Source organism: Oncorhynchus mykiss, unplaced genomic scaffold (genome assembly GCF_057628025.1).
Source record: "Oncorhynchus mykiss isolate SJ-2025 unplaced genomic scaffold, ASM5762802v1 scaffold93, whole genome shotgun sequence".
NCBI classification, from domain to species: Eukaryota; Metazoa; Chordata; class Actinopteri; order Salmoniformes; family Salmonidae; genus Oncorhynchus; species Oncorhynchus mykiss.
In genome coordinates this window covers 1,775,959-1,803,100 of record NW_028322092.1, presented here as the reverse complement: position 1 = coordinate 1,803,100, position 27,142 = coordinate 1,775,959, and the positions used below count along the sequence as shown (strand labels likewise).

Sequence of the window (27,142 nt, the reverse complement as noted above, 5' to 3'; positions counted from 1 at the left end):
TACTCCAGGAAATAGTCACGTTGTCCCTGTTGTTTTAGCCTCGCTGACGGTGATCTCCGTCAAAGCTGTGTCTGGGATGATCACGGAGTCCATAAAGGGAGATCTCCAGCTCACCTACCCCATCTTCTACGTCATGGTGGTGGTCATGGTGGCCTCCTGTGCCTTCCAGATAAAGTAAGTCCAATGTTTCTCCACTTCCCCTGACAGCAGATTCATTTCTACAGAGTATTGAAGTAAATGTGAAGTGTAAAAATGTATTGGACGTTGTGATCTTGTCAGAGCAGAACTGTGATGGGGTGAAGCTCCAGTAGTATGATGGATGAATCCACGGTGTGATGGGATGAAGCTCCGGTAGTGTGATGGATGAACCCACTGTGTGATGGGATGAAGCTCCGGTAGTATGATGGATGAACCCACTGTGTGATGGGATGAAGCTCCGGTATTATGATGGATGAATCCACGGTGTGATGGGATGAAGCTCCGGTAGTATGATGGATGATTCCACTGTGTTATGGGATGATGCTCCGGTAGTATGATGGATGAATCCACTGTGTTATGGGATGAAGCGCCGGTAGTATGATGGATGAATCCACCGTGTGATGGATGATTCCACTGTGTTATGGGATGAAGCGCCGGTAGTATGATGGATGAATCCACCGTGTGATGGATGAATCCACTGTGTGATGGGATGAAGCTCCGGTATTATGATGGATGAACCCACGGTGTGATGGGATGATGCTCCGGTATTATGATGGATGAATCCACTGTGTGATGGGATGATGCTCCGGTAGTATGATGGATGAATCCACGGTATTATGATGGATGAAGCTCCGGTAGTATGGTGGATGAATCCACTGTGTGATGGGATGATGCTCCGGTAGTATGATGGATGAATCCACGGTATTATGATGGATGAAGCTCCGGTAGTATGGTGGATGAATCCACTGTGTGATGGGATGATGCTCTGGTAGTATGATGGATGAGTCCACCGTGTGATGGGATGATGCTCCGGTAGTATGATGGATGAATCCACCGTGTGATGGATGATTCCACTGTGTTATGGGATGAAGCGCCGGTAGTATGATGGATGAATCCACCGTGTGATGGATGAATCCACTGTGTGATGGGATGAAGCTCCGGTATTATGATGGATGAATCCACTGTGTGATGGGATGATGCTCCGGTAGTATGATGGATGAGTCCACCGTGTGATGGATGAATCCACTGTGTGATGGGATGAATCCACGGTATTATGGTGGATGAATCCACTGTGTGATCGGATGAAGCTCCGGTAGTATGGTGGATGAATCCACTGTGTGATGGGATGATGCTCCGGTAGTATGACGGATGAATCCACGGTATTATGATGGATGAATCCACCGTGTGATGGATGAATCCACCGTGTGATGGATGAATCCACCGTGTGATGGATGAATCCACCGTGTGATGGATGAATCCACCGTGTGATGGGATAATGCTCCAGTAGTATGATGGATGAGTCCACCGTGTGATGGATGAATCCACCGTGTGATGGATGAATCCACCGTGTGATGGATGAATCCACCGTGTGATGGATGAATCCACTGTGTGATGGGATGATGCTCCGGTAGTATGATGGTCATATCATTCACATGGCCCTCAGAGGCCTCTCTTTAACCTTCGCTGTTCTCAGGTTCCTTAATCAAGCCATGAAGGTGTTTGCTGCCACGGAGGTCGTCCCCATCAACTTTGTGTTCTTCACTGCCAGTGCCATTACCGCAGGTACGTTGTTTAACCAGAACTCAGCTAATTGGCCAGTGCCATTACCGCAGGTACGTTGTTTAACCAGAACTCTGAGCAGCACTAATTGGCCAGTGTTACCCAGTGTTAATCTGCCATTTACAGCTAATTGGCCAGTGTTAATCTGCCATTTACAGCTAATTGGTCAGTGTTACCCAGTGTTAATCTTCCATTTACAGCTAATTGGCCAGTGTTACTCTGCCATTTACAGCTAATTGGCCAGTGTTACCCAGTGTTAATCTTCCATTTACAGCTAATTGGCCAGTGTTACTCTGCCATTTACAGCTAATTGGCCAGTGTTACCCAGTGTTAATCTGCCAGTGTTACCCAGTGTTAATCTGCCAGTGTTACCTAGCGCTTCATTAACAACCTAACTCTGGCTGGATTCCAATAGGAATTACACATCAAGCCAGCATCATGTGACTTGTAAACCAGGAGTTTCCTAACACCGCTGTGTTAGGATAAAACTAAGGCCTTATGATATATATAATGTAATTGTCCTAAAGAGTTAATTTAATTCCAATTATATTCTACACCTAGGAACTCACTTGAAGTCCACAGGACTTAAAATTAACGAGTTCAACAACCAACTCTACAATTCACTCGAAAAGGAAATTATATTGGAGGTGTGGCTTAGTGGGGGCGTGGCTTTCAATTAATTGTTTTGGATGGAAATGGCCAACTACTCTCGACCAGAGCCTTATGGGGCCCTTGTTAAAAATAGTGCACTATATAGGGAATAGGGTGCCATTTGGGACGCCCAAGGAGATCTAGGGGGATCCCTGAGCTTGACATTATTCCATTGTTATCATCTATCAACAGACACCAGCATTGACTGTTATCACCCATCCATCTCTCCCATCTGGGACTATTCCAGCTCAGATTTCCCTCTGTGACTATTCCAGCTCAGATTTCCCTCTGGGACTATTCCAGCTCAGATTTCCCTCTGTGACTATTCCAGCTCAGATTTCCCTCTGGGACTATTCCAGCTCAGATTTCCCTCTGGGACTATTCCAGCTCAGATTTCCCTCTGGGACTATTCCAGCTCAGATTTCCCTCTGGGACTATTCCAGCTCAGATTTCCCTCTGGGACTATTCCAGCTCAGATTTCCCTCTGTGACTATTCCAGCTCAGATTTCCCTCTGTGACTATTCCAGTTGAGATGAGCTCTGTTGGAAAAAATAAAATAAATGTTTTGGTTCCTATAGCTCTGCTGGGATAACATCAGAAGTCTATGGGTAACACGCTCAGTGTTGGTGACTCACTGACGTGAACTAGGGAACCATTTCTTTGTCTGCTTTTTCCTTTCTCACTGTCTCTGCCCCTCCTTTCTGTCTCTCTCCATCCCCCTTTCTCCCTCTCACTGTCTCTATCCATTCCTCTTTCTCTCTGGGGACTCTAGAATCACTGCTGTCTCTTCAAAAAGGTCCAACAGAATCACTCAGTCTTGCGGCCTCCCGAGTGGCACAGCGTCACTACAGCCTGGGGTTCGATCCCAGGCTGTTTAACAACTGGCCGTGACCGGGAGTCCCATATGGCGGCACACAATTGGCCCAGCGTCGTCCGGGGTTAGGGGAGGGTTTGGCCCAGCGTCGTCCGGGGTTAGGGGAGGGTTTGGCCCAGCGTCGTCCGGGGTTAGGGGAGGGTTTGGCCCAGCGTCGTCCGGGGTTAGGGGAGAGTTTGGCCCAGCGTCGTCCTGGTTAGGGGAGAGTTTGGCCCAGCGTCGTCCGGGGTTAGGGGAGGGTTTGGCCCAGCGTCGTCCGGGGTTAGGGGAGAGTTTGGCCCAGCGTCGTCCTGGTTAGGGGAGAGTTTGGCCCAGCGTAGTCCGGGGTTAGGGGAGGGTTTGGCCCAGCGTAGTCCGGGGTTAGGGGAGGGTTTGGCCCAGCGTCGTCCGGGGTTAGGGGAGGGTTTGGCCCAGCGTCGTCCTGGTTACGGGAGGGTTTGGCCCAGCGTCGTCCTGGTTACGGGAGGGTTTGGCCCAGCGTCGTCCGGGGTTAGGGGAGGGTTTGGCCCAGCGTCGTCCGGGGTTAGGGGAGGGTTTGGCCCAGCGTCGTCCTGGTTACGGGAGGGTTTGGCCCAGCGTCGTCCGGGTTAGGGGAGGGTTTGGCCCAGTGTCGTCCGGGGTTAGGGGAGGGTTTGGCCCAGCGTCGTCCGGGGTTAGGGGAGGGTTTGGCCCAGCGTCGTCCGGGGTTAGGGGAGGGTTTGGCCCAGCGTCGTCCGGGTTAGGGGAGGGTTTGGCCCAGCGTCGTCTGGCTTAGGGGAGGGTTTGGCCCAGCGTCGTCCGGGGTTAGGGGAGGGTTTGGCCCAGCGTCGTCCGGGTTAGGGGAGGGTTTGGCCCAGCGTCGTCTGGCTTAGGGGAGGGTTTGGCCCAGCGTCGTCCGGGTTAGGGGAGGGTTTGGCCCAGCGTCGTCCGGGGTTAGGGGAGGGTTTGGCCCAGCGTCGTCCGGGGTTAGGGGAGAGTTTGGCCCAGCGTCGTCCTGGTTAGGGGAGAGTTTGGCCCAGCGTCGTCCGGGGTTAGGGGAGGGTTTGGCCCAGCGTCGTCCGGGGTTAGGGGAGGGTTTGGCCCAGCGTCGTCCTGGTTACGGGAGGGTTTGGCCCAGCGTCGTCCGGGGTTAGGGGAGGGTTTGGCCCAGCGTCGTCCGGGGTTAGGGGAGGGTTTGGCCCAGCGTCGTCCTGGTTACGGGAGGGTTTGGCCCAGCGTCGTCCGGGTTAGGGGAGGGTTTGGCCCAGCGTCGTCCGGGGTTAGGGGAGGGTTTGGCCCAGCGTCGTCCTGGTTACGGGAGGGTTTGGCCCAGCGTCGTCCGGGGTTAGGGGAGGGTTTGGCCCAGCGTCGTCCTGGTTACGGGAGGGTTTGGCCCAGCGTCGTCCGGGGTTAAGGAAGGGTTTGGCCCAGCGTCGTCCGGGGTTAGGGGAGGGTTTGGCCGGGAGGGGGCTTTACTTGGCTCATGGCGCTCTAGGAGGACTTATTTTTGTTGTTCTGTGACTCTGCCAGGCTAACTCCGTGCAACTCCACTGAAAACCTAAAAGAGCCAGAGACTTGCATGCCAAATGACACCCTATTCCCTAGCTAGTACACTACTTCCTATGGGTCCTGGTCAAAAGTAGGGCACTAAATAAAGACACGGATGGCATTTGGGGACGCATCCCAAAATGTTTCATGGTCTGGTGCTCCATACTAATTAGTTTATCCTCCAGATATGGACAGCTGCCTCCCTGTCCCTCTGCCTCTCTCTGCCTCTCTCTCCCTCTCCCTGCCTCTCTCTCCCTCTCCCTGCCTCTCTCTCCCTCTCCCTCCCTCTCCCTCCCTCTGCCTCCCTCTGCCTCTCCCTCTCTCTGCCTCTCCCTCTCTCTGCCTCCCTCTGCCTCCCTCTGCCTCTCCCTCTCCCTCCCTCTCCCTCCCTCCCTCTGCCTCCCTCTGCCTCTCCCTCTCTCTCCCTCTCCCTCCCTCCCCCTCCCTCCCTCTGCCTCCCTCTCCCTCTCTCTGCCTCTCCCTCTCTCTGCCTCCCTCTGCCTCTCCCTCCCTCTCTCTCCCTCTCCCTCCCTCTCCCTCCCTCCCTCTGCCTCCCTCTGCCTCTCTCTCCCTCTCCCTCCCTCCCTCTGCCTCCCCCTCCCTCCCTCTGCCTCCCTCTCCCTCTGCCTCCCTCTCCCTCTCTCTGCCTCTCCCTCTCTCTGCCTCCCTCTGCCTCTCCCTCTCCCTGCCTCCCTCCCTCTCCCTCCCTCTCCCTCCCTCTCCCTCCCTCCCTCTGCCTCCCTCTGCATCTCTCTCTCTCTCCCTCTGCATCTCTCCCTCTGCCTCTCTGCATCTCTCCCTCTGCCTCTCTCTCTCTGTGTTGTTGTTGTTGTTGTTGTTGTTGTTGTTGTTTTGGCTTGGTGTTAAACTACTTTTCTTTTGCAGGAATAGTATTTTACCAGGAATTCCAGGGCTTGGCTTTGCTCAATATTTTAATGTTTCTCTTTGGGTAAGTAGTATGCAAAACCCCATTAGTACTGTCTTTTTAAGAATACAGGCCATGACGTTCCACCTGAATACAGGCCTTGACGTTCCCTCTGAGTAGGGGCCTTGGCGCTCAGAGTAGGGGCCTTGGCGCTCAGAGTAGGGGCCTTGGCGCTCAGAGTAGGGGCCTTGGCGCTCAGAGTAGGGGCCTTGGCGCTCAGAGTAGGGGCCTTGGCGCTCAGAGTAGGGGCCTTGGCGCTCAGAGTAGGGGCCTTGGCGCTCAGAGTAGGGGCCTTGGCGCTCAGAGTAGGGGCCTTGGCGCTCAGAGTAGGGGCCTTGGCGCTCAGAGTAGGGGCCTTGGCGCTCAGAGTAGGGGCCTTGGCGCTCAGAGTAGGGGCCTTGGCGCTCAGAGTAGGGGCCTTGGCGCTCAGAGTAGGGGCCTTGACTCTCAGAGTAGGGGCCTTGACGCTCAGAGTAGGGGCCTTGACGCTCAGAGTAGGGGCCTTGACGCTCAGAGTAGGGGCCTTGACGCTCAGAGTAGGGGCCTTGACGCTCAGAGTAGGGGCCTTGACGCTCAGAGTAGGGGCCTTGACGCTCAGAGTAGGGGCCTTGACGCTCAGAGTAGGGGCCTTGACGCTCAGAGTAGGGGCCTTGACGCTCAGAGTAGGGGCCTTGACGCTCAGAGTAGGGGCCTTGACGCTCAGAGTAGGGGCCTTGACGCTCAGAGTAGGGGCCTTGACGCTCAGAGTAGGGGCCTTGACGCTCAGAGTAGGGGCCTTGACGCTCAGAGTAAGGGCCTTGACGCTCAGAGTAGGGGCCTTGAGTAGGGGCTGTGGATACTCTTTTCAGTCCCTGTATCTGGTTACTCTTAGTGGAGTTTAGTACACCGTCCCAATGAACTCTCAGTGGAGTTTAGTACACCGTCCCAATGAACTCTTAGTGGAGTTTAGTACACCGTCCCAATGAACTCCAGAGACCGTATCACTCTTGAGGGTTCAGATGACACCAAAATTGTAAACACTGTGATTCCAACTCCTTGATTTTAGAGTGATATCTGAACATAACCTTCTCTCTGAACTCTTCCAGCTGCCTGCTCTCATTCATTGGAGTCTTCCTGATAGCCAGAGACAGACCCAAGATCAAGACTGAAAACATAACCTTCATAGCCATGGGGAAAATACCAGGTAACTATATACTCCTGCAACAAATAGAAATGGATGAGAGCATTTGAAACATCTTGATTTAATATCCAAGACTAGATTTCTACAAGGAAACACAAATCAACCATCTTTTTTTGCCTAAACAAGTTGCATTTGAAGCAGGTAATTCTCTGTGATATTTTAACATGGTATTACTGGTTTGGCCTCAGCTAACCACACGTAGCAGGGGTACCAGAAACACCGTGGTGAATGTGCATAATCCCGGTAACAGAATAACACGGTGAATGTGCATTATCCCCAGCAGCAGAATAACATGAATGTGCATTATCCCCAGCTGTAGAATAACATGGTGAATGTACATTATCCCCAGCTGTAGAATAACATGGTGAATGTGCATTATCCCCAGCAGCAGAATAACATGGTGAATGTACATTATCCCCAGCAGCAGAATAACATGGTGAATGTGCATTATCCCCAGCAGTAGAATAACATGGTGAATGTACATTATCCCCAGCAGCAGAATAACATGGTGAATGTACATTATCCCCAGCAACAGAACATGAATGTACATTATCCCCAGCAGCAGAATAACATGATGAATGTACATTATCCCCAGCAGCAGAATAACATGGTGAATGTACATTATCCCCAGCAGCAGAATAACATGGTGAATGTACATTAGCCCCAGCAACAGAACATGAATGTACATTATCCCCAGCAGCAGAATAACATGATGAATGTACATTATCCCCAGCAGCAGAATAACATGGTGAATGTACATTATCCCCAGCAGCAGAATAACACGGTGAATGTGCATTATCCCCAGCAACAGAATAACATGGTGAATGTCCATTATCCCCAGCAGTAGAATAACATGGTGAATGTGCATTATCCCCAGCTGTAGAATAACATGGTGAATGTGCATTATCCCCAGCAACAGAATAACATGAATGTCCATTAACCCCATCAGTAGAATAACATGGTGAATGTGCATTATCCCCATCAGTAGAATAACATGGTGAATGTACATTATCCCCAGCAACAGAACATGAATGTACATTATCCCCAGCAGTAGAATAACATGGTGAATGTACATTATCCCCAGCAACAGAACATGAATGTACATTATCCCCAGCTGTAGAATAACATGGTGAATGTCCATTATCCCCAGCAGCAGAATAACATGATGAATGTCCATTATCCCCAGCAGCAGAATAACATGGTGAATGTCCATTATCCCCAGCAGTAGAATAACATGATGAATGTACATTATCCCCAGCTGTAGAATAACATGGTGAATGTCCATTATCCCCAGCTGTAGAATAACATGGTGAATGTCCATTATCCCCAGCAACAGAATAACATGGTGAATGTCCATTATCCCCAGCAGTAGAATAACATGATGAATGTACATTATCCCCAGCAGCAGAATAACATGGTGAATGTCCATTATCCCCAGCAACAGAATAACATGAATGTCCATTATCCCCAGCTGTAGAATAACATGGTGAATGTGCATTATCCCCAGCAACAGAATAACATGGTGAATGTCCATTATCCCCAGCAGTAGAATAACATGGTGAATGTACATTATCCCCAGCAGTAGAATAACATGGTGAATGTACATTATCCCCAGCAACAGAACATGAATGTACATTATCCCCAGCTGTAGAATAACATGGTGAATGTCCATTATCCCCAGCAGCAGAATAACATGGTGAATGTACATTACCCCCAGCAACAGAATAACATGGTGAATGTGCATTACCCCCAGCAACAGAATAACATGGTGAATGTGCATTATCCCCAGCAACAGAACATGAATGTGCATTATCCCCAGTAACAGAACAACGTGGTGAATGTAGACCACCTCTCTAATGATCTATATGTCTCTTGTCTCTGCTACAGGGAGAAAATGTAAAGACAAGGTCCAGCCGGAGGCTAAAAGCAACGCGTACGGATCTCTGGCAGCTAAACTCATGTGTAACAAACCTGGCCCACAGGACGACTCCTAATATCAGCCACACCTGTCTGTCTGTGTACAGAGACTACCTGTGTCAACACTACACATCTCTCTCCTGGGTTGCCAGACTGACTGACTACAGGGACAAAGTGAGAGCACTGTCTCCATTAGCAAAAAATTCCCCAGATTTTCCAGAAATCCTAGTATCTTCTAACTCGCTCCTGATTCCAGGAGACTTGCCAGAAGCAGGATTTCTGGGAAAAACCTGGACATCTTTGGGAAAGTTACAATTGTCAGGGAATTGAACTCAGGTGCTACAGATACTGAGGAGACGTCTCAGGATCGAACCCAAATGCACTACAGACACAAATAAAACGTAATTTAATTCTCAAGGAGGTGGCTGTCTGGAGGAACCACCTGATATTCTCTGTTAATACGAACGCAACTGTTGGATCGAATTTCTGATGAGATGGTTTCAATCATTGATTTGTTAATAAACTGGAATGTGATATTTAAAGTGTTTCTCGAGCTCCCAAGAAACTCCTGGCTGGTAAAGGAGGTGCACCAGCGCACTCTACTGGTCGCGACAAGAATTACCATTTAAATGTGAGGTGTTTTTTAATAAACGTCAGACGTTCTTTGTTTTAAGCTAATGAATACGGACCAGGCTTCGGGGAGGATGGCCTCAGGACTCCACAGACATTTTAATATGACAACTACAGCTTCACCCTTTTTTCAAATCAAAACGTCGTTTTCTGACTTGCATTTTAAAGAGCAGTGGTGTAATACAGTTCAACTGACAGGTAAGGCTGAGCTAACGTCTTCAACCCCTCACCTCCATTTTATGACAATGAACTTAAGCAAAGGTATATCGGTAAGAAAAACACTCGTTTTATTTTGACTTAAAAGTAAAAATGATCTGTCAATGTTAGAGAATTTATCTTGGTAATAAAAAAAATAAAAACACATGAGAGTAGAAAGCCAGCTGAGTTTTATTAGTCGTATGTACGGGATATATCGTCCACTGAAATGCTTACTGCAGGCTCCTACTTCACAACAACAATAATAGATACAAATAGGAGAATAACGTAAAAGTCTCGGTAGAATAGGAAACATTTTAGCATCAGTAGAATACAGGAAGGCACAATATAATAGTCTAGTAACAGCAGGTGTGATGTAGAGAGGAATGGGGGTCCTGTGTGGCTCAGTTGGTAGAGCAGGGCACTTGCCTTGCCGTGGTTCGATTCCCAACGGGGGACCAGTACGACGCTAAATGACTTAAATGTGAATGACACAATGGACACAGTGTACAAAACAGACACTCTTGACGGTCGGGGCATGGACTCTAGGTGTCGACAGCGTTCCACGAAGATGCTGGCCCATGTTGACTCCAATGACTTCAATGACTGTTGAGCGGGGAAAAACCCAGCACCGTTGCAGTTCTTGACACATTCAAACAGGTGCTCCTGGCACCTGATAATACCCCGTATTATCTCAACAGTATTACAGAGTTCCTGTTCCTCTTCTAGAATATTATCTCAACAGTATTACAGAGTTCCTGTTCCTCTTCTAGAATATTATCTCAACAGTATTACAGAGTTCCTGTTCCTCTTCTAGAATATTATCTCAACAGTATTGGAGTTCCTGTTCCTCTTCTATAATAGTATCTCAACAGTATTACAGAGTTTCTGCATATAAACAAAGTGAGTACCTCTGCCTCCAGAACAGCCTGATTATAAGATGAACGCACCCCATTCCCAACAGCTATCGTAGTCAGTAAAACGGTGACCGATTTGACCAGCACTATGTAGCACACTGACATTGAAATGAAGTTGCTCAATGTGAAAATCCAATATATATCAACGAAATGATTTCTCTTTACAATGAAAGGGGGTGCACCGTTCCTGGAGGTACTGCAATACCAGGTCGATGCGTGGAGTGGACGGAGCAAGCCCCTATTCCATCTCCCTATTCCAAAAATCAATTTAATATATGGTCCCCAGATAGGGGACGTATCAGATATTAAACTGATAAGAACAGATACTACACTTGATCTTAGCCAAAAGGCCGAGAAGCGATACCCACAATGGTTTCGGGACGAAGTCGCCGTTCTCCGACACGTCAAATTCGAATATGTTTACGTCACAATGAGCTCTGTATGCTTTTTGTTTTCCATAAAAAATAGAATGCTTTCAATAAATGGTGACATGGAGGGGGAGTTGATCAACGCCAGGAATGACCACGTTTGACTGTTACAATGTAACACATTTGTAGGTTCTAAGAACACGTGGTCGTCCGCCCTCCAATCAGAAATGAGAGAAAGAGTTGTTAAGTTAAAACCAGATCAACAGCTAAATTGGAATAATAATTTATTACGTGTGTGTGGGGTGGGGGGGGGGGGGGGGCAATTTGGAGATAATAATGTTGACGTAACATTTAATCTTGTATCAAGTATATCTGGTAGCGTTGCTGCCACAAACGAACTGAAGCAATTGTCCACTTGGTGGTGCCAGAGTTCCACCGACCGTCGCTTTTTCCTAGTTGTCCTGTGGTTGTCCTGTGTGGTACAGAAAAATGCATTTCAATATTGAACCCCTTGACTTCAAGACATCGTCAACGAAAATAACGTGACCAATAAAAATAGCCTCTCTTTTTTAGACTTACTCAGTCACTATAACTAACTTCATAAAATGCCATTAGGCCTAATGAAGATACAATATATGTAAGTTACTTGATTGGTGTCTTGTGAATCAACCTGTATGCGCATTAAAGTTGAATATTTCCCCTGTATTATAGGATAATAAATAACCTGGTAGTTTCCACATTTAATGAGCCCTACATTAACCACATTGAATGAGCCCTACATTAACCACATTGAATGAGCCCTACATTAACCACATTTAATGAGCCCTACATTAACCACATTTAATGATCCCTACATTAACCACATTTAATGAGCCCTACATTAACCACATTTAATCGATGTCAGCTTTGCCAACGCCAGCTTCCTGAGGGAGTTCTGGGGGAAACTCCAGAACGCCCTGAACACCCAGGGGTCCCTCACAGCGATGTTTGAGGTGACCAAGCTGACGGATAATAGCATTAAAACCGTTATTGTCCGTATGTACAATGAAACCGTACAGCCGGAGGACGTTGCAGTATGGCTGGGCAGGTACTGCAACGTGAAGGGTCTTCTGATCCAGGTAAAAGACCTCGATGGGATCTGGACAGGGGCCTGGAGGGTCACTGTCCAGCAAAGGGAGGACCCTGGGGGCTATGGTGGGTTGAAAGCCATCCCATCCACCATAGTCCTCGGAGAGAACAGGGGCCATGTTCACTACCAGGACCAGCCCAAGCTGTGCCGTAAGTGTGGTGAACATGGCCACCTTGCAGACGTCTGTCAGAAGGTCGTCTGCATGAAGTGCCCGGAGGTGGGCCACCGCTACGTTGAGTGCACGAACGGAAGGTCGAGCAACCTCCGTGGCGAGCGGTCCCACCTCATCCGCTTGCACGATTCTTGCCTTTCTCCTTGGACCTCTCATCACCAAGCTGTTGTCACCCACAGGACTGTCCAGCCTCTCATCAATGAGCTGTTGTCACCCACAGGACTGCCGACCTCTCATCACCGAGCTGTTGTCACCCACAGGACTGCCGACCTCTCATTAATGAGCTGTTTTCACACACAGGACTGCCGACCTCTCATTAATGAGCTGTTTCACCCACAGGACTGCCGACCTCTCATTAATGAGCTGTTTTCACCCACAGGACTGCTGACCTCTCATCAATGAGCTGTTTTCACCCACAGAACTGCCGACCTCTCATCAATGATCTGTTTTCACCCACAGAACTGCCGACCTCATTACCGAGATGTTGTCACCCACAGGACTGCTGACCTCTCATCAATGAGCTGTTTTCACCCACAGAACTGCCGACCTCATTACCGAGATGTTGTCACCCACAGGACTGCCTCCCTCTCATTACCGAGATGTTGTCACCCACAGGACTGCCGACCTCTCATTAATGAGATGTTGTCACCCACAGGACTGCCGACCTCATTACCGAGATGTTGTCACCCACAGGACTGCTGACCTCTCATTAATGAGCTGTTTTCACCCACAGAACTGCCGACCTCATTACCGAGATGTTGTCACCCACATTACCGAGATGTTGTCACCCACAGGACTGCTGTTGTCACCCACAGAACTGCCGACCTCATTACCGAGATGTTGTCACCCACAGGACTGCCGACCTCATTACCGAGATGTTGTCACCCACAGGACTGCTGCTGTCACCCACAGAACTGCCGACCTCATTACCGAGATGTTTTCACCCACAGGACTGCCGACCTCATTACCGAGATGTTTCACCCACAGGACTGCTGACCTCTCATTACCGAGATGTTGTCACCCACAGGACTGCTGACCTCTCATTACCGAGATGTTTTCACCCACAGGACTGCCGACCTCATTACCGAGATGTTTCACCCACAGGACTGCCGACCTCATTACCGAGATGTTGTCACCCACAGGACTGCTGACCTCATTAATGAGCTGTTTTCACCCACAGAACTGCCGACCTCATTAATGAGATGTTGTCACCCACAGGACTGCCTCCCTCTCATTAATGAGATGTTGTCACCCACAGGACTGCCTCCCTCTCATTAATGAGCTGTTGTCACCCACAGGACTGCCTCCCTCTCATCAATGAGATGTTGTCACCCACAGGACTGCCTCCCTCTCATCAATGAGATGTTGTCACCCACAGGACTGCCTCCCTCTCATTAATGAGATGTTGTCACCCACAGGACTGCCTCCCTCTCATTAATGAGATGTTGTCACCCACAGGACTGCCTCCCTCTCATTAATGAGATGTTGTCACCCACAGGACTGCCTCCCTCTCATTAATGAGATGTTGTCACCCACAGGACTGCCTCCCTCTCATTAATGAGATGTTGTCACCCACAGGACTGCCTCCCTCTCATTAATGAGATGTTGTCACCCACAGGACTGCTGACCTCATTACCGAGATGTTGTCACCCACAGGACTGCCGACCTCATTAATGAGATGTTGTCACCCACAGGACTGCCTCCCTCTCATTAATGAGATGTTGTCACCCACAGGACTGCCTCCCTCTCATTAATGAGATGTTGTCACCCACAGGACTGCCTCCCTCTCATTAATGAGATGTTGTCACCCACAGGACTGCCTCCCTCTCATTAATGAGATGTTGTCACCCACAGGACTGCCGACCTCATTAATGAGCTGTTGTCACCCACAGGACTGCCTCCCTCTCATTACCGAGATGTTGTCACCCACAGGACTGCCTCCCTCTCATTACCGAGATGTTGTCACCCACAGGACTGCCTCCCTCTCATTAATGAGATGTTGTCACCCACAGGACTGCCTCCCTCTCATTAATGAGATGTTGTCACCCACAGGACTGCCTCCCTCTCATTAATGAGCTGTTGTCACCCACAGGACTGCTGACCTTTCATTAATGAGCTGTTGTCACCCACAGGACTGCCTCCCTCTCATTAATGAGATGTTGTCACCCACAGGACTGCCTCCCTCTCATTAATGAGATGTTGTCACCCACAGGACTGCCTCCCTCTCATTAATGAGATGTTGTCACCCACAGGACTGCCGACCTCATTACCGAGATGTTTTCACCCACAGGACTGCCTCTGACTGGATGTTGTTTGTTTGTCGTAGCGTTCTCGGTAAACCCCAGACACTGTCACGCGTGAATAGCCCAGGAGGCCGGCCGGCCGGCCGACGATCACAGCACGCTCAAAATCGCTTGGGTCACTCGTTTTGCTCAATCGAACAGTAACTGAATGGCCGGTCTGCCTGCTTTTTATAGCAGGCCACGTGACTCACTGTCTGTAGGAGCGAACCATTTTTGTGAACGGGGGGGGGGGGTGAACCTAAAACTATAGTCAATAATAATAATACATTTTATTTGGTAGATGCCTTTCAGGATATCGACCATTAAGTATATTTAATTGAGGCCTATGTAATGAATTTTAAATTATGCTTGAATATTTAAAATGGGGGAAAAATATTAAAAAATATATAAAATTATAGCAAATCAGCTCATCAATTTCAAAATAAGGGGCGTGTTCTGGCACACGTCACTTACTGCTACCATGTGCAGTAAACAGTAGCTATCGCTGTGCAGGCTAGGCTACACACCGGTTAGCTAGCTAACTAGGTCTCACTAGACAACTACCATGTGCAGTAAACAGTAGCTATCGCTGTGCAGGCTAGGCTACACGCCGGTTAGCTAGCTAACTAGGTCTCACTAGACAACTACCATGTGCAGTAAACAGTAGCTATCGCTGTGCAGGCTAGGCTACACACCGTTAGCTAGACAACTACCATGTGCAGTAAACAGTAGCTATCGCTGTGCAGGCTAGGCTACACGGCGGTTAGCTAGCTAACTAGGTCTCACTAGACAACTACCATGTGCAGTAAACAGTAGCTATCGCTGTGCAGGCTAGGCTACACACCGTTAGCTAGACAACTACCATGTGCAGTAAACAGTAGCTATCGCTGTGCAGGCTAGGCTACACACCGTTAGCAAGACAACTACCATGTGCAGTAAACAGTAGCGAACGCTGTGCAGGCCAGGCTACACACCGTTAGCAAGACAACTACCATGTGCAGTAAACAGTAGCGAACGCTGTGCAGGCCAGGCTACACACCGTTAGCTAGACAACTACCATGTGCAGTAAACAGTAGCGAACGCTGTGCAGGCCAGGCTACACACCGTTAGCTAGACAACTACCATGTGCAGTAAACAGTAGCGAACGCTGTGCAGGCCAGGCTACACACCGTTAGCAAGACAACTACCATGTGCAGTAAACAGTAGCGAACGCTGTGCAGGCCAGGCTACACACCGTTAGCTAGACAACTACCATGTGCAGTAAACAGTAGCGAACGCTGTGCAGGCCAGGCTACACACCGTTAGCTAGACAACTACCATGTGCAGTAAACAGTAGCGAACGCTGTGCAGGCCAGGCTACACACCGTTAGCAAGACAACTACCATGTGCAGTAAACAGTAGCGATCGCTGTGCAGGCCAGGCTACACTATACAGTAACTAACACAGTGTTTGACAGGGAATAGACTTTAGGTAACTCAGATTGGAGTAGAGGGATTTTTATTGTCAACCATTTCAACTCAAGCTCTCAAATCCAAACAAAGATCTGTTTTCACAAAAATGGGAATCGAGGCAAACCAAAGAATGAGTGGTGTCTTCTCTACAGAACCAGTACAGACTGGTGTCTTCTCTACAGAACCGGTACAGACTGGTGTCTTCTCTACAGAGCCGGTACAGACTGGTGTCTTCTCTACAGAACCGGTACAGACTGGTGTCTTCTCTACAGAGCCGGTACAGACTGGTGTCTTCTCTACAGAGCCGGTACAGACTGGTGTCTTCTCTACAGAGCCGGTACAGACTGGTGTCTTCTCTACAGAACCGGTACAGACTGGTGTCTTCTCTACAGAGCCAGTACAGACTGGTGTCTTCTCTACAGAACCGGTACAGACTGGTGTCTTCTCTACAGAGCCGGTACAGACTGGTGTCTTCTCTACAGAACCGGTACAGACTGGTGTCTTCTCTACAGAGCCGGTACAGACTGGTGTCTTCTCTACAGAACCGGTACAGACTGGTGTCTTCTCTACAGAACCGGTACAGACTGGTGTCTTCTCTACAGAGCCGGTACAGACTGGTGTCTTCTCTACAGAACCGGTACAGACTGGTGTCTTCTCTACAGAGCCGGTACAGACTGGTGTCTTCTCTACAGAGCCGGTACAGACTGGTGTCTTCTCTACAGAGCCGGTACAGACTGGTGTCTTCTCTACAGAGCCGGTACAGACTGGTGTCTTCTCTACAGAACCGGTACAGACTGGTGTCTTCTCTACAGAACCGGTACAGACTGGTGTCTTCTCTACAGAGCCGGTACAGACTGGTGTCTTCTCTACAGAACCGGTACAGACTGGTGTCTTCTCTACAGAACCGGTACAGACTGGTGTCTTCTCTACAGAACCGGTACAGACTGGTGTCTTCTCTACAGAGCCGGTACAGACTGGTGTCTTCTCTACAGAGCCGGTACAGACTGGTGTCTTCTCTACAGAACCGGTACAGACTGGTGTCTTCTCTACAGAACCGGTACAGACTGGTGTCTTCTCTACAGAACCGGTACAGACTGGTGTCTTCTCTACAGAACCGGTACAGACTGGTGTCTTCTCTACAGAACCGGTACAGACTGGTGTCTTCTCTACAGAACCGGTACAGACTGGTGTCTTCTCTACAGAACCGGTACAGACTGGTGTCTTCTCTACAGAGCCGGTACAGACTGGTGTCTTCTCTACAGAACCGGTACAGACTGGTGTCTTCTCTACAGAACCGGTACAGACTGGTGTCTTCTCTACAGAGCCGGTACAGACTGGTGTCTTCTCTACAGAGCCGGTACAGACTGGTGTCTTCTCTACAGAGCCGGTACAGACTGGTGTCTTCTCTACAGAACCGGTACAGACTGGTGTCTTCTCTACAGAACCGGTACAGACTGGTGTCTTCTCTACAGAACCGGTACAGACTGGTGTCTTCTCTACAGAACCGGTACAGACTGGTGTCTTCTCTACAGAGCCGGTACAGACTGGTGTCTTCTCTACAGAACCGGTACAGACTGGTGTCTTCTCTACAGAACCGGTACAGACTGGTGTCTTCTCTACAGAACCGGTACAGACTGGTGTCTTCTCTACAGAGCCGGTACAGACTGGTGTCTTCTCTACAGAGCCGGTACAGACTGGTGTCTTCTCTACAGAACCGGTACAGACTGGTGTCTTCTCTACAGAACCGGTACAGACTGGTGTCTTCTCTACAGAGCCGGTACAGACTGGTGTCTTCTCTACAGAACCGGTACAGACTGGTGTCTTCTCTACAGAACCGGTACAGACTGGTGTCTTCTCTACAGAGCCGGTACAGACTGGTGTCTTCTCTACAGAACCGGTACAGACTGGTGTCTTCTCTACAGAACCGGTACAGACTGGTGTCTTCTCTACAGAACCGGTACAGACTGGTGTCTTCTCTACAGAACCGGTACAGACTGGTGTCTTCTCTACAGAACCGGTACAGACTGGTGTCTTCTCTACAGAGCCGGTACAGACTGGTGTCTTCTCTACAGAGCCGGTACAGACTGGTGTCTTCTCTACAGAGCCGGTACAGACTGGTGTCTTCTCTACAGAGCCGGTACAGACTGGTGTCTTCTCTACAGAACCGGTACAGACTGGTGTCTTCTCTACAGAGCCGGTACAGACTGGTGTCTTCTCTACAGAGCCGGTACAGACTGGTGTCTTCTCTACAGAGCCGGTACAGACTGGTGTCTTCTCTACAGAGCCGGTACAGACTGGTGTCTTCTCTACAGAACCGGTACAGACTGGTGTCTTCTCTACAGAACCGGTACAGACTGGTGTCTTCTCTACAGAACCGGTACAGACTGGTGTCTTCTCTACAGAACCGGTACAGACTGGTGTCTTCTCTACAGAACCGGTACAGACTGGTGTCTTCTCTACAGAACCGGTACAGACTGGTGTCTTCTCTACAGAACCGGTACAGACTGGTGTCTTCTCTACAGAACCGGTACAGACTGGTGTCTTCTCTACAGAGCCGGTACAGACTGGTGTCTTCTCTACAGAGCCGGTACAGACTGGTGTCTTCTCTACAGAACCGGTACAGACTGGTGTCTTCTCTACAGAACCAGTACAGACTGGTGTCTTCTCTACAGAGCCGGTACAGACTGGTGTCTTCTCTACAGAACCGGTACAGACTGGTGTCTTCTCTACAGAACCGGTACACACCCAGTGACAATCTGAAGGCAGTCCCTTCGGTGAAAACAATATTGAACTAAAAAAAAATAACTGTCATTTCAACTCAAATGAAAAAATCCCAGAAAACCTTACAGGGAATTTATTCCACTCAAACAATGTGTCATTCAATGTGTGTAATGTTGTGTGTGCATGCCAGGCATTTCATATCTAGTACCCCTAACAGGGGTTGGGGTGAAGGGACTCACACTAGGCACAGTGTTTTATTTCATATCTAGTACCCCTAACGGGGGTTGGGGTGAAGGGACTCACACTAGGCACAGTGTTTTATTTCATATCTAGTACCCCTAACAGGGGTTGGGGTGAAGGGACTCACACTAGGCACAGTGTTTTATTTCATATCTAGTACCCCTAACAGGGTGTTTTATTTCATATCTAGTACCCCTAACAGGGTGTTTTATTTCATATCTAGTACCCCTAACAGGGTGTTTTATTTCATATCTAGTACCCCTAACAGGGTGTTTTATTTCATATCTAGTACCCCTAACGGGGGTTGGGGTGAAGGGACTCACACTAGGCACAGTGTTTTATTTCATATCTAGTACCCCTAACAGGTGTTGGGGTGAAGGGACTCGCACTAGGCACAGTGTTTTATTCAGAACACAGTCTGTGGCTTTACATAGAGAAACGGTACTGTTGTGATATGGGATTGAACCTGCAGTACTCCTCAGACCTCTATGTTGATCTTAGGGAAGCAGTACTGTTGTGATATGGGATTGAACCTGCAGTACTCCTCAGACCTCTATGTTGATCTTAGCGAATCGGTACTGCAGTGACCCGGGGTTCCGTAGCAGCACCAGTCCTCTCTGGCCGTCAGGCTGTCTGAGCAGGGTGTGTATGAGACCAGTAAGGCTGAGGAGCCCCAGAGCCTCTCCACAGCCAGCCGACAGGGAGAAGTCCCCCTGGGTCACCCAGCCCAGAGTCACCCTGGAGCAGTGGGAGGTGACGCTGGGAAGGGGCTCCGGCCAGAGACCCAGAGTCAGGGCTGAGGTACAGGAGGAAGAGGGGTTGGTGAGGCTGGATGAGGAGCTAGGATCAGGACCAGGGTTGACACTAGGGACTGAGGTAGAGGCAGGGTCAGACTGCTTGGCGGAGGAAGAAGGGTTGGTGAGGCTAGATGAGGAGCTAGGATCAGGACCAGGGTTGACACCAGGGACCGAGGTAGAGGCAGGGTCAGACTGCTTGTTTTCAGGCTTGGTGGAGGAAGAGGAGGTGGTTCCAGGTTTGTTGTGGTCCTTCTTGCGTGGCCGTTTGACGCGGCTCTTGAAGTGGTCAGTGTGGAGAGGCTCCTGGGGCCCTGTGCAGCCCGGCTCCTTACGTACCAGCTGGAGGTCCTCTGCGGTGGGGACACACACCAGGGCGTGCTGCTCCGGTTGGCCCTTGGTGACGAGGGAGAGACGGATCCACACCAGGCTGCTGCCACCGTGTGCCGAGAGGAGAGACGCTGCAACGTTACGGTTGAGCTGTGGTGTTGATCCCGGGTTACGTGCCCTCTGACATTTAGAGGATGTGGGGCGACACCAAGCGGACAGCTGCCTTAGAGACTTCCTGTTCCTGTTGAACACAGAGACAACCAATTAGGGTTCAGTGTTTAAGCTGCGGAACCCAATCGTGGCTCAGGGTTTATAAAATACAGCCACTACTTCTAGGAAAACCATTTTCTATCCTCAGTGGACCAACAAAGTGGTCTTAAAAAGGTATGAACCGTTGTTTTTTAAAAACCCTCCAGTGATTCCCAGCACCAAAAAAAAATAATGGATTCAGCCAAAGCGCAGTAAAAACACAATCTGAGCTCATGAAGTCAGCCATTACTCTACAAACTGCTGATTTTAGGAGGATAATCTCTCTGCAGTTATTTGGGTCTGGATGTTACCATCATGAAAGGTATGCTGGGGAAGGGTTCTCATCATGAAAGGCATGCTAGGGAAGGGTTCTCATCATGAAAGGTATGCTGGGAAGGGGTTATGTTCTCATCATGAAAGGCATGCTGGGAGGGGTTATGTTCTCATCATGAAAGGTATGCTGGGGAGGGGTTATGTTCTCATCATGAAAGGCATGCTGGGGAGGGGTTATGTTCTCATCATGAAAGGCATGCTGGGGAGGGGGTATGTTCTCATCATGAAAGGCATGCTGGGGAGGGGGTATGTTCTCATCATGAAAGGTAGGCTGGGGAGGGGGTATGTTCTCATCATGAAAGGTATGCTGGGGAGGGGTTATGTTCTCATCATGAAAGGTATGCTGGGGAGGGGGTATGTTCTCATCATGAAAGGTAGGCTGGGGAGGGGGTATGTTCTCATCATGAAAGGTATGCTGGGGAGGGGGTATGTTCTCATCATGAAAGGTATGCTGGGGAGGGGTTCTCATCATGAAAGGCATGCTGGGGAAGGGTTCTCATCATGAAAGGTATGCTGGGAAGGGGTTATGTTATCATCATGAAAGGTATGCTGGGGAGGGGTTATGTTCTCATCATGAAAGGCATGCTGGGGAGGGGTTATGTTCTCATCATGTAAGGTAGGCTGGGGAGGGGTTATGTTCTCATCATGAAAGGTATGCTGGGGAGGGGTTATGTTCTCATCATGTAAGGTAGGCTGGGGAGGGGTTATGTTCTCATCATGAAAGGCATGCTGGGGAGGGGTTATGTTCTCATCATGAAAGGCATGCTGGGAGGGGTTATGTTCTCATCATGAAAGGTAGGCTGGGGAGGGGTTATGTTCTCATCATGAAAGGTATGCTGGGGAGGGGTTATGTTCTCATCATGAAAGGTATGCTGGGAGGGGGTATGCATCAGATCTGTCAGACACTACGCTACACTGTGGGCGGAAAAGGACAAGTCATTATTAAAACAACAATAGGGGTTTCATAAAATGTGAAATGCAATTATTAAAACATTATGAATGAATACTATAAGTTATGCAGAGGAGAGGATTAAACTAATATTAGAGGTAATGAAAAACACTTTCTAGTGAGATTCAGGACTCTATTCGGTCTAAGGCTGAAGCGCTACAGATTCAGGACTCTATTTGGTCTAAGGCTGAAGCGCTACAGATTCAGGACTCTATTCAGTCTAAGGCTGAAGCGCTACAGATTCAGGACTCTATTCGGTCTAAGGCTGAAGCCCTACAGATTCAGGACTCTATTCAGTCTAAGGCTGAAGCGCTACAGATTCCGCTATAGAAATTGAAAGATAATTTCCCATTGAGCCGACATATGCCACGTTTACCGTGAATGCAGTCTCCACTTCCGCGGTAACATCACCTTTAAATGTCAAATCACGCTGTAACACTGAACTACCGTGATACGGATTGAATAGAGGCCTAACAGGATATAAGGAGGATTGAATAGAGGCCTAACAGGATATAAGGAGGATTGAATAGAGGCCTAACAGGATATAAGGAGGATTGAATAGAGGCCTAACAGGATATAAGGAGGATTGAATAGAGGCCTAACAGGATATAAGGAGGATTGAATAGAGGCCTAACAGGATATAAGGAGGATTGAATAGAGGCCTAACAGGATATAAGGATGATTGAATAGAGGCCTAACAGGATATAAGGAGGTTTGAATAGAGGCCTAACAGGATATAAGGAGGATTGAATAGAGGCCTAACAGGATATAAGGAGGCTTGAATAGAGGCCTAACAGGATATAAGGAGGATGTTTGACTTAGGAACTTTCCTTAACAAAACATATCATTGCAGGAGGACCAACACAAGTACCAGTCATTTGTGAAAACATGGGCTAAGCAGGATACTTACTATAAGATAGTTGAGATAAGTCTTCTAGACGGGTTAGCTGACAACGTCACTTCAATGAGGCAAGGCCGTGTGTTGTAATGATTCTGGTTGGTCAGACAACAACAATGACAAGAAGCTGCCTTGTGGGACTCGTTTCAGCTCGTTATCTTGTTCTTGACACCAGGAGGTGTTTTGACTGATGTCAAATTTTATTTTACCTTTATTTAACCCCTCCCCAGCATATACAGTCAGTTAAGAACAAATTATTATTTACAATGACGGCCTAGGAACAGTGGGGTTAACTGGTCTAGGAACAGTGGGTTAACTGGTCTAGGAACAGTGGGGTTAACTGGTCTAGGAACAGTGGGTTAACTGGTCTAGGAACAGTGGGGTTAACTGGTCTAGGAACAGTGGGTTAACTGGTCTAGGAACAGTGGGTTAACTGGTCTAGGAACAGTGGGGTTAACTGGTCTAGGAACAGTGGGGTTAACTGGTCTAGGAACAGTGGGGTTAACTGGTCTAGGAACAGTGGGTTAACTGGTCTAGGAACAGTGGGTTAACTGGTCTAGGAACAGTGGGGTTAACTGGTCTAGGAACAGTGGGGTTAACTGGTCTAGGAACAGTGGGGTTAACTGGTCTAGGAACAGTGGGGTTAACTGGTCTAGGAACAGTGGGGTTAACTGGTCTAGGAACAGTGGGGTTAACTGGTCTAGGAACAGTGGGTTAACTGGTCTAGGAACAGTGGGGTTAACTGGTCTAGGAACAGTGGGGTTAACTGGTCTAGGAACAGTGGGGTTAACTGGTCTAGGAACAGTGGGGTTAACTGGTCTAGGAACAGTGGGGTTAACTGGTCTAGGAACAGTGGGTTAACTGGTCTAGGAACAGTGGGGTTAACTGGTCTAGGAACAGTGGGGTTAACTGGTCTAGGAACAGTGGGTTAACTGGTCTAGGAACAGTGGGTTAACTGGTCTAGGAACAGTGGGTTAACTGGTCTAGGAACAGTGGGTTAACTGGTCTAGGAACAGTGGGTTAACTGGTCTAGGAACAGTGGGTTAACTGGTCTAGGAACAGTGGGTTAACTGGTCTAGGAACAGTGGGTTAACTGGTCTAGGAACAGTGGGTTAACTGGTCTAGGAACAGTGGGTTAACTGGTCTAGGAACAGTGGGTTAACTGGTCTAGGAACAGTGGGTTAACTGGTCTAGGAACAGTGGGGTTAACTGGTCTAGGAACAGTGGGTTAACTGGTCTAGGAACAGTGGGTTAACTGGTCTAGGAACAGTGGGTTAACTGGTCTAGGAACAGTGGGTTAACTGGTCTAGGAACAGTGGGTTAACTGGTCTAGGAACAGTGGGGTTAACTGGTCTAGGAACAGTGGGGTTAACTGGTCTAGGAACAGTGGGTTAACTGGTCTAGGAACAGTGGGGTTAACTGGTCTAGGAACAGTGGGTTAACTGGTCTAGGAACAGTGGGGTTAACTGGTCTAGGAACAGTGGGGTTAACTGGTCTAGGAACAGTGGGTTAACTGGTCTAGGAACAGTGGGTTAACTGGTCTAGGAACAGTGGGGTTAACTGGTCTAGGAACAGTGGGGTTAACTGGTCTAGGAACAGTGGGTTAACTGGTCTAGGAACAGTGGGGTTAACTGGTCTAGGAACAGTGGGGTTAACTGTTCCTAGGCCGTCATTGAAAATAAGAATTTGTTCTTAACTGACTTGCCTGGTTAAATAAAAGGTAAAATAAATAAATGTATTGTTGGAACTATTTCAGAGGTGTCCAACTGTCTGAAGTGTATTCACACTCTAGAATGCCCTTCTACCCAATCAGAATGGAGTATTCAACAAAACAGACGCGCGTGTGTGTGACTATAGGTCAAAACAGATGGGGTTGGCGTCGACTGTTGTCAACAGATATATTATATTATATTCAGAATCATCCAGAAGTGGCATCTACCTCAAGACTGTGAAGTTACTCTGTGGTGGTGTCACTTCCTGTTCCATTGATGCGACTGCCTCCTCTCCTCCTCCTTCCTCCTTCACGATCAGCTCCCACTCCTCGACCAGCTGTTGCCAGGGACAACGGAACGGAGCCAGGCAGCCATGTTTGATGTAATTGGTCCGTTTGGCTGGTGGGCGCCTATACAGAGGTCAGGGGGTCATGCTCTAGTCAAACTGTTTCAGGGCAGGAGGGGGAGCCCAGTCGTTTAGGTAACGATGATATATAACCCAGTCATTAGCCTCCACTTGATGAAATGAGCTCAGTTGAAATATCAAACTCAAAAGGATAGTTTATATTAAACTCTCACCGGTAATCTGACTTGAATCTTAACAGTGTTAACACAGATCCTGTATCAATATGTTGGTTTGAGAGCCAGTACAGTATGAAACATCCAGAATACCAGTGAGTTAGACTTTATCAAACACTACCAGACACCCCATTTTGCCTGGAGTTACAGGTGACACCGACCATCTCCTCAACACACCTGGAGTTACATCAGGTGATACCAACACACCTGGAGTTACATCAGGTGATACTGACCCTCTCCTCAACACACCTGGAGTTACATCAGGTGATACCAACACACCTGGAGTTACATCAGGTGATACCAACACACCTGGAGTTACATCAGGTGACACCAACACACCTGGAGTTACATCAGGTGACACCAACACACCTGGAGTTACATCAGGTGACACCAACACACCTGGAGTTACATCAGGTGACACCAACACACCTGGAGTTACATCAGGTGACACCAACACACCTGGAGTTACATCCGGTGACACCAACACACCTGGAGTTACATCAGGTGACACCAACACACCTGGAGTTACATCAGGTGACACCAACACACCTGGAGTTACATCAGGTGATACCAACACACCTGGAGTTACATCAGGTAATACTGACCCTCTCCTCAACACACCTGGAGTTACATCAGGTAATACTGACCCTCTCCCCAACACACCTGGAGTTACATCAGGTAATACTGACCCTCTTCTCAACACACCTGGAGTTACATCAGGTAATACCAGCCCTCTCCTCAACACACCTGGAGTTACATCAGGTGATACCAACACACCCGGAATTACATCAGGTGATACCAACACACCCGGAGTTACATCAGGTGATACCAACACACCTGGAGTTACATCAGGTGATACCAACACACCTGGAGTTACATCAGGTGACACCAACACACCTGGAGTTACATCAGGTGATACCAACACACCTGGAGTTACATCAGGTGATACCAACCCTCTCCTCAACACACCTGGAGTTACATCAGGTGATACCAACACACCCGGAGTTACATCAGGTGATACCAACACACCTGGAGTTACATCAGGTGATACCAACACACCTGGAGTTACATCAGGTGATACCAACCCTCTCCTCAACACACCTGGAGTTACATCAGGTGATACCAACACATGGAGTTACATCAGGTGACACCAACACATGGAGTTACATCAGGTGACACCAACACACCCGGAGTTACATCAGGTGATACCAACACACCCGGAGTTACATCAGGTGATACCAACACACCTGGAGTTACATCAGGTGACACCAACACACCCGGAGTTACATAAGGTGATACCAACACACCTGGAGTTACATCAGGTGATACCAACACACCTGGAGTTACATCAGGTGATACCAACACACCTGGAGTTACATCAGGTGATACCAACACACCTGGAGTTACATCAGGTGACACCAACACACCTGGAGTTACATCAGGTAATACTGACCCTCTCCTCAACACACCTGGAGTTACATCAGGTGATACCAACACACCTGGAGTTACATCAGGTGATACCAACACACCTGGAGTTACATCAGGTGATACCAACACACCCGGAGTTACATCAGGTGATACCAGCACACCTGGAGTTACATCAGGTGATACCAACACACCTGGAGTTACATCAGGTGACACCAACACACCTGGAGTTACATCAGGTGACACCAACACACCTGGAGTTACATCAGGTGATACCAACACACCCGGAGTTACATCAGGTGATACCAACACACCTGGAGTTACATCAGGTGACACCAACACACCTGGAGTTACATCAGGTGACACCAACACACCTGGAGTTACATCAGGTGACACCAACACACCTGGAGTTACATCAGGTGATACCAACCCTCTCCTCAACACACCTGGAGTTACATCAGGTGATACCAACACACCCGGAGTTACATCAGGTGATACCAACACACCTGGAGTTACATCAGGTGATACCAACACACCCGGAGATACATCAGGTGATACCAACACACCTGGAGTTACATCAGGTGATATTGACCCTCTCCTCAACACACCTGGAGTTACATCAGGTGATACTGACCCTCTCCTCAACACACCCGGAGTTACATCAGGTGATACCAGCACACCCGGAGTTACATCAGGTGACACCAGCACACCTGGAGTTACATCAGGTGACACCAGCACACCTGGAGTTACATCAGGTGACACCAGCACACCTGGAGTTACATCAGGTGACACCAGCACACCTGGAGTTACATCAGGTGACACCAACACATGGAGTTACATCAGGTGACACCAACACATGGAGTTACATCAGGTGACACCAACACATGGAGTTACATCAGGTGACACCAACACACCTGGAGTTACATCAGGTGATACCAACACACCTGGAGTTACATC

At 48.8% G+C, this 27,142-nt stretch overlaps 2 protein-coding genes and 1 non-coding gene across 5 annotated transcripts in view; 1 reads left to right on the top strand and 2 right to left on the bottom strand.

Moving 5' to 3' along the window:
- Nucleotides 1-9,353, top strand: part of LOC149970165 (NIPA-like protein 2) — a 54,452-nt gene extending 45,099 nt beyond the window's left edge. For 2 of the 3 annotated variants that reach the window (XM_090228567.1, XM_090228569.1), the window contains 5 exons: nt 39-174; nt 1,673-1,761; nt 5,675-5,738; nt 6,800-6,897; nt 8,782-9,353. In XM_090228567.1, coding sequence (XP_090084693.1) covers nt 39-174; nt 1,673-1,761; nt 5,675-5,738; nt 6,800-6,897; nt 8,782-8,888 — 494 coding nt within the window. In that variant the 3' untranslated portion in view covers nt 8,889-9,353. Of the gene's footprint in view, nt 1-38; nt 175-1,672; nt 1,812-5,674; nt 5,739-6,799; nt 6,898-8,781 lie in introns of all 3 variants that reach the window. The other variant, XR_016493775.1, reaches the window with a different exon arrangement.
- Nucleotides 9,354-10,724: 1,371 nt separating this feature from the next.
- LOC149970164 (U2 spliceosomal RNA) lies at nt 10,725-10,915 on the bottom strand. The gene has a single exon (XR_016493778.1). It is a non-coding gene; the product is annotated as a U2 spliceosomal RNA (small nuclear RNA).
- Nucleotides 10,916-15,984: 5,069 nt separating this feature from the next.
- The window catches only part of LOC149970163 (ribonucleases P/MRP protein subunit POP1-like), a 49,829-nt gene continuing 38,671 nt past the window's right edge, over nt 15,985-27,142 (bottom strand). The window contains exons 14-15 of the mRNA XM_090228635.1: nt 24,409-24,591; nt 15,985-20,281 (exon numbers count right to left, since the gene is read on the bottom strand). Coding sequence (XP_090084761.1) covers nt 19,462-20,281; nt 24,409-24,591 — 1,003 coding nt within the window. The 3' untranslated portion in view covers nt 15,985-19,461. The remainder of the gene's footprint in view (nt 20,282-24,408; nt 24,592-27,142) is intronic.